Here is an 8,393-nt window from a genome sequence, read left to right on the forward strand (position 1 = left end):
TAAGCTTCCTGAGGAGAAAATAGTGATCATATAAAAACTAGTCAATGTAAAATGAACAAATTGTATTTCGTTTTGTTTATCTATATTGTCATTGCAATTCATGTTAACCCATTCCCGACGGGGGATTTCTAGCCTAGAATGTCCAAATGCCGGGGCGTTCGAATTATTAGGCCTAAATTAATTGAATAGCTGGCACAATACTGTGCCGCCCGGCAACTGGGCTTTTGAATGCGCGGTACACATGCTGTACCACCCGTCCTGTGTGGGTTAAAGGAAGCTCAAGCAATGATTACAAAGACAATAACCGCATTTAAGTGTCCTTGTTCTTTCTTTAGTTTTAATAAAATTCAAAAACAAATATTATTAATTATACTCCATAATACTCATTAAAAAAAAATTCATAACAACCTTTAATCTTCTGTTCGGTCATGGTCCAATAACGTTTTAATTTTTAATAATCATACTCCTCTTTTCGGCTTACTCATACAAGAGAAAGGAAAAAAAATTTGCAAAAATAAAAAAGTTGATCATCTCTAATCTCACACCATCGATACCTGAAGTTAGACAGATTACCTTGGTGATCACGATGGCACACTCTCTAAGCTTCAATGCCTTTAACCTTCCATGCCGCATGATGTGATATCATGTCATTGGAATACTTCCCTCATGATGGAGGATGTCCAATCACGTCATGAGCACTCCCCATATATACACGTTCTACACAGTTATGTTTAAATATACACATTTTAGTTGCATTTGTCTCTTCTTATCTCCTCGTAGAAAAGGACTAGTGAAAATCACTCGGAGATGTTCACGTCTTGAGAAATACCTTGGAAGGGAAGCTTGCTATCTTGGTGACGGGAGTGACATTAGTCATACATACACCCCATCACGAGTGGAATACATAGGCAATTGAAGTGTTTTCCGACTTGGCTGTGACTAGTGGAGGTACAAGGGGGGAAATTCGGAAATGTTTATACAGGGATTTCCCTACAATCCCGTAGAGACTGATATTCAGGCTGGCAAGTATATTGAAATTTGAAGATGTATATTTTTGATGGGCATATGAGAGTACAGTCACCAAGAAGTGTAAAAACTATGAAGGAACCTGATTACAAGAGGAAGTGGTCAACACATATTGGACTTCTCTCTTACTCCTCTCTCTCTTTCTTCAGCAGTTTGTCCTCATCTATTTCTGACATCATTTCCAGCACCTTCTCTGCTTCTGCTTCTGCTCTCTTGGCGGATTTCTCTGCTATTTGCTCTGCTAGGATCTATGAGTGAAAGAGAAAGGGGTAAGAACTTCTTAAAAGAGGTAAAAGAGATAGAAAGAAAGGAAGTGGAGGAGGAGACAGAAAAAGAGGAGAAGGAGAGTTATGGAAGGGGAAGAGGAAGGGGAATGGGGAGGGGGAAGGGGAAGAGGAGGAGGAGGAAGTAGTAGGAAGTAGTAGGAAGTAGTAGCAAGTTGTAGGAAGAAGAAGAAGGAGAAGGAGGAGAAGGAGGAGAAGAAGAAGAAGAAGAAGAAAAAGAAGAAGAAGGAGAAGAAGAAGGAGAAGAAGAAGGAGAAGGAGAAGAAGAAGGAGAAGAAGAAGGAGAAGAAGAAGGAGAAGGAGAAGAAGAAAAAGAAGAAGAAGGAGAAGAAGAAGAAGGAGAAGGAGAAGGAGAAGGAGAAGAAGAAGAAGAAAAAGAAAAAGTACACAAACAGGAAGAAGATAAAAAGAATATGATCAATAAAACAAGGAAGAACCAGGAAAAAATATAGGCAAAAAAGTTGATTTGGAAAAAAATGAAAATAAGACAGAAGATATAGAAAATGAATAAATCAAATCTGGAAAATTATTTATCAAAGAAAGATAGAAAGAAAGAAATGAAAAACATACAGAGAGACAGAGGTAACTACATATAACCATAAAGCTTATATACATACAATCTGTGTATCAAAGCCTGATACTTTTAATCCAAATATCAGTTCACAATTTAAAATCAAACTAAAATAAAACAATACACTTACAACTAAACAAATCATCAAATGACAATAAAACTAAACGGGGATCGCTTACCCTGTCCATTTCCAGCCTCTTGGCATAACCCTCTGCCTTAGAGATGGCCGATGTGAGTCGTTCTTCATTATCAAAACATTCGACCATTTCGGCATATTTTTTGTCATTTTCCTGCAAAGAAATATGTCAAAATGAGGAAATAGATGAACCTGTTCTGAATACCACCTATGTTTCGGGACCGCCAGCCCACGTAAATAAATATGGTGACTATTGCCCTTTTTGGGTGAGGGTAAATCAAGTATACAAGACTGGCATTTTGGTTTGTGAGATATTTCTTCCATACAGAATTTAAAGAAAATTTATAAAACAATAGCTTCCTTGACAATTTGATCTGAAATAGATTTATTACAAATAGATGTAGGAGTATCATGAATACCTATCTATTATATACCTATCTACATATTTCTTAAATAAGAATAATATGATATGATAAATATCCAATTATTCATTCAGAAAAAAAAAAAAAAATCATCCTGAATATCAAAAATATTCAAAAATATAAATACCAATTTCTAGTTTTTTGCAATAAACCACCTGTTGAGAACCACTGACCTACGACATTTCTATATTAAATATGCAACAACAACAACAACAATAAATCTTTGAGCAAGTTAAAAGCACCTGAGACACTTTCTTTTCCGCTTCCTTCACTGCAACGGCTGCAAAGTTATCCCGTTTGAGGGCACAAGCTTGTAGCTGCGACTCTAGTGCTCTTAGCTCTGGACTCGATGAGAGAATCTGGCGCCTGTAATTGTAATAATGCCGTGGTAATAGAAAACGGGGTGTTATGCTGTGTTAAATAACCCATCTACACATATTTGACATTTCTGTCTTTTATGGTCAGAAATCAATACTAGTTTAAGTTTCAAATGCAGCATATCTACTGAATTAGATCTAAACAAAACTAAACTGAAAAAAAGAAAAAAAAGAAAAAAAGAAAGAAAGAAAGAAAGAAAGAAAGAAAGAAAGAAAGAAAGAAAGAAAGAAAGAAAGAAAGAAAGAAAGAAAGAAAGAAAGAAAGAAAGAAAGAAAGAAAGTCAATAATCTCATAAAGTTTAACCCAGGTTACAAGTGTGCATGTGCGATGGCAGTGTCCAGGATTAAATTTGAATACACCTCTGGAGCAGCATTAACGTTTGAGCTTAAATCTTCCTCACATGTGCTGACAAAACTAGTTCAACCTACCAGTTATGTTCTCATTCATTAGTTATTCATAGTAATATCAACAAAAGTCTTGATATTTTCATGCCAAAGATATATTGCGAAATTTCATCAATTCATATTCTAATAAGTTATGAGATATTCAAATTGTAGATATAATTCTCAACAATAAAAAGAAGAAGGTTGGATATTGTAAACAAAAATCCTTTAGTGGCATATATTCATGAAATAAAAGAGAAAGCTTTTTGTAACAGTATTATCAGCTTCAAATTCAATTTCTTTTAACCTACTGTGATAGCCAAATGTGAGGAAATTGAACATTATTACCCTCACAAGTGATGCTCTGAAACTAACAGCTTTTGAATTTTCTAAGCTATTTGATTGAAGATATTATGTGGGTACAAGATAACACCTATTTATACCCATGGAGCAGTTTTCTCTGGCAGAACTTTCTTAATTCTTATATTTCACTGATAGAAGCTTCCTCAATCATGTGTGTCATAAGAAACAAGAAAATTATCATAAGAAATAACAAAACTATTAAAATATTCTGCGTCTGCCATCAATCAAGATCTACGATCACTTTAGGCAAACCCAGTGGTAATACATTTAACCCATTTGCACCGGATGACATGCTGATACGTTTTGTGTTTTTTGCGTCAGACGATATCTGGGCAAGCCCGGCACTCGGGGTGAGCAAGCGGGCAACCCAGGCTCCCAGCTTGTGCAACCAAGAATCTCGAGGCGGTAGGCTTATGCGTTCAAAAATCCCGGCATTCTGACCATTCAAAGCCGGAATCGCCCCAGCGTGAATGGGTTAAAACCTCCTAGCCAGCGGGCTTCACCCCTGGACCCTCATGGTCTTTATATATTGCCTTCTAACCATGTGTCTCACCTAACGCCCTAGCCTGGACCCCCAGGAGTGCGAACCTTGAATAACAATAGATATTGCCTCGCTGTTGATTTGTTTGATTCAGTATGTAATTTGGTGTCAGAAAACCACAAACCTTCATAATTAGAAGACGCAATATTGCACCTTTCTTTGGTTCCAGTGATTTCGTCTTGATTGCTCCCATCAAAAATGCACAATTTCAATACTTGGGGCAACTGATGGGCTCTAATATTACACCGAGATGGATACTGATGTCCCCTTTTCCCCTTTTTGCCACAATCTTAATCGAAGAATGCATGATAAAAAAAAATGATTAAAAAAAAAACATGGAAAATTGCTGGAAATGTTAAACTTCTTGAAATAAAATAAAATAAATAAATAATTGTGAAAGGAAAGACACTTGCAACTAGAATTAATAGTCTTTACAATGGTGTAGTAACACATAAACTAGTTGACATACCCAGAAATGAGGTATGTGTTCAGTGTAAGCTTGACATCATACTATTACCATCATGAGCGACTTAGAAAAATGTATTACTGGCACATCAAACCTGTTGAATAATTTTCTTATTAACAATTTATGGAGGAAGTGCTCTGAGTGAAAATTGTCATATAATTTTCGTTCTATTGACTACTATTTTCCTTGTATCTTATGGCTGTCCAAAACGTGACCGATACCTTATCTTGTAACTACATTTCATCTCCAATTAAATAACCTAGAAATTCCCAGGCAAATGTTCACTACATGCGAGTCATATGAAGGCTACATCGCGTGACTGCCAACAAGACGCTAATAAATCACACATTTGCAGTAAGTTTAGATGAAAGATGTAATTAATAAAACCAAAGACACATTCGAACTAATATGAAAAGACACAGAAACGTCAAACATAATAAAAAAAACACAAAAAAACTATGATTATAAAACCCACTATCATTACAAACAATACATGGCATTGACATATATCCTATGCAAGTACAAGTAAAACAGGAACACCTTATTACCTCAACGCGGCCGCAGTCCAGCCACTTTTATCCATTTTTCATCTAGAAAATCACGAGAAACATTTGAATCCACGACGAAATTCTTCCGCGGTTTGTTTACATCTGAGAACTAGTTCAGGGTTGTGCAGTCAATATGTTCAATAGGGTATTTCAATAATTGCAACTTTTGAAATGTCATTGTGACTGTTCAAAAATAGGCTCCATATATCATAAAAATGAAATGTGAAAAAAATCAGCTTGATCTGATAACGTTTAGGGGTTGCACTTTTCAATTTAATATATTACACATTTCCGCGGAATTGGGGCCGCGCAGCGTACAAGGTCCACGCACTTCGAACATCCTCGCTAACGTTAAGTGATGATAGTTCCCTTCCGAATCGCAATCAAATTTGTGTCTTTAGGTGCATCAAGTTCCTTGCTGACCTTGGGAACCTAAATATTGCATGCAACAAATTTCTCACAGACCTTAAACACATAAATACCGCATATAGCAAGTTCCTCAATGACCTTAGGTCGGAAGTCTTTCAATACTTCCAGTTCCTCACTGAACTTAATGGCCTGTAAAGTAATGCCGTGTTTCTTCAATAAGCATATAAACGTTAGTTAATTAATAACATTATTATACATTCCAACAAGCTTCTGTTGTGTTGCTACTTGTTTGTGATATATTGGCACGATATAATTTGCTGAAAGTGTTTGATTGAAATTTAAAATTTTTTTGGGCGACAAATTGCTTTGAAACTTGTGACTAAATTGAAAAATTATATCAGAAATTTGGACTGAAGACTATTACTAAACTAAAGGCCATCACAAAAGTACTTAACACAAAGAAAGTATATTATTATACACAGGAGGAGAGTTTGAAAGCTTCGTTTATTGGTACTGAAATCGTATCTTTTAAAGGCAAAAGACAACCGAGAGAGTGCTACAAGAAGACATCGAGTGGTATGAAGCAAAGTTAAATGGTAGTGCTGCATTCACTGGTTCTGCTGACCATAAAGCCTACTAAAAGGAAGGAATACAGAAATAAGAGGAAATGTAGTCTGGCAAATAAATTACTGAGTGAGATTCAGGAAGGTGTGAAAACGATACAGATGATGAACATGACAACGGAAACTTAGTCTTCCTCAACCTTAGAAGATTTATCCACTCCTGATGACTGCCAGAAGGGAAACGGAAATACACCAAGGAAATAATGCAACAAATTTTACTGATGCTTTTTTTTCTCAAGTAGTAGGTCTTGACAGCAGATTGATTCCTTTAAATACTATCATTTTCCGCAAGAAAAGGCAGGCAACTATTGGTAAAAGAGATGACACTCTAGCTTCATTGAAGATAACCAATATGAATAAAAACATGCCATAACCTCAGGGAACTAACAGAAGTGATTGATTTTTATGAAGATATAAATGATGAGGTCCGTTTTCAGTGGCCAATTAACTTAATGCTATTGACGGGTAACCATTCATGAACTACGGAACAGACATGCAAAATTATTTTGTCTTGAGTCCTTAAAAGAATTTAAAAAACATAATATTGCCTAGGATATTTGTGCCAGTTGGTGTTAGGTGGTTAGGTTATATGTGTTCATCATTACATGTTTGTATATCACTTAATGTTGTACTTGATAAATTATGAAGTATTGAAAATGCTGATTTGCCATCCAAGACCAAAGTTGGCTTGAAAGACAATTTGATTAGATGCTTGGGGACATTGCAAAAGAACCCTACTGTTATTAAAGGTATCTTCTAGTTCTCCAAGATCAATTTCTTCCTCGAAGCTGGCAAAATGGGATGCAAGTATGAACTTGATCAGACCCCTGCAATTAGATCCCCATGAAATATGGTAGCGTGGAAGAAGGGAATCTGAACAAAAACAGAATGGGGTAGTTCCAGTGTATAGCTCCTCAACGTTCAGCCTATCAACCATTAAATAGAAAATACACTAAGAGCACTAGATAATATTAATAGATAAAACAAATAAAAGAATAAACAGGTTAATGTAATCCTAAAATTATCAAACTGCCATAAAAATAAGAGCAACTCCAAAGGGAAGTGCTAAGCTAAGGGCTTACTTTAAAAACTAACTAAAACGAAAGAGGGATCATAAATGATCCTCTGGCAAAAGGCCTTACATAGAAGAAACAAATTACTAAAACACGGCAGCATAAGGGTCACTGAAGGTGATTCTAAAAACAAAAACTGAAGAAAAAATAATGGCAAAGGCCAAAAGCTATAACTAAAAGGCAAAGAATTAAAGTTAAAACAAAAACACAGCAAGTCCTGAAGGGATGATAAATGAGAAGTAAAAAAAAAACACAAAGCAAGCAAAACTATAAAAACAAAACCTCACTGTTAAGATTTATATATATGTAAAAAGAAATCACGTCCAGCTCCTATTAATGATAAAATGTCAGGATCCCAAGACTTATCTTTTCTTTGCTGGTTTCTTCTGGTAACCGGTGTTTCAGGTGGAAAAGGAGTAACAAAAACTACCGCTGACTGGTATAGACTGACTGTATTTGGTGTAAAACGGGTCATATTTATAAACTTTGTGACGTCACAGGTCACGTAAAAATAATAAATACAAAAATAAAATATAATTGCAGTAAAAAAATATGGGGAAGGTTGTCGTAAAACACAATAGAATAAAATCACAAAATAAAAGAGATTTACAATAAAATAATGAACAAATAAAATACGACAATTGTAAAGGTGTACCTTCACGTCATCATGATTCGACAAAATATTATAAAAACAACTGATAGGAAAATAGAGATACCCCGTAAAACAGCGATTTAAAACTCAATAAAATGGCCAATTAAAATAGGATATAAAAGCAAAAACAGACTCGGTAAAACAAAAAGCAAAAAAAAACTAAGAAAGAAAACGTTTGGCAAGGTAAACTGAAACAAAAACAAGCGAACTAAAAACAGACAAAACCATGCCAGGAGGAAATAAAAACACGACAGAAATATAGTACAAATGCAAAATAATTCTTAAAAAATGCCAAGTCGCCTCCGGACTCCAGAGCTGTGGAAGCGAGAGATCGTAGGTAGGCTCGCATGGAGGGACGAAGAACGGAGGGATTCCTTACACAGCCAAAACTGAAGGATCGAATTTGGTACAATTTTTCCTATGAGAAGTTATGGAACCTCACCACAGAAAAGTTTGTGAATGTCCCAGGTTTTTTCGGAAAGGGTGTTTAGTTCTCCTTTGTTCCATTATATATGGGATATCAAATACATGGTAATTGCGGATAGGTGAATATAGTAC

The 8,393-nt window shown here is 35.6% G+C and overlaps 1 protein-coding gene across 1 annotated transcript in view; it reads right to left on the reverse strand.

Moving 5' to 3' along the window:
* Positions 1-6,716, reverse strand: part of LOC122267106 (uncharacterized) — an 8,291-nt gene extending 1,575 nt beyond the window's left edge. Inside the window, exons 1-5 of the mRNA XM_086531686.1 lie at positions 5,119-6,716; positions 2,682-2,805; positions 2,061-2,171; positions 1,156-1,274; positions 1-8 (exon numbers count right to left, since the gene is read on the reverse strand). The exon at positions 1-8 is cut by the window's left edge and continues 109 nt beyond it. Coding sequence (XP_086387812.1) covers positions 1-8; positions 1,156-1,274; positions 2,061-2,171; positions 2,682-2,805; positions 5,119-5,153 — 397 coding nt within the window. The 5' untranslated portion in view covers positions 5,154-6,716. The remainder of the gene's footprint in view (positions 9-1,155; positions 1,275-2,060; positions 2,172-2,681; positions 2,806-5,118) is intronic.
* Positions 6,717-8,393: the final 1,677 nt, after the last annotated feature.

Source organism: Penaeus japonicus, unplaced genomic scaffold (genome assembly GCF_977035675.1).
Source record: "Penaeus japonicus unplaced genomic scaffold, GWHDUDI00000001_assembly GWHDUDI00000036, whole genome shotgun sequence".
Lineage (NCBI taxonomy): Eukaryota > Metazoa > Arthropoda > Malacostraca > Decapoda > Penaeidae > Penaeus > Penaeus japonicus.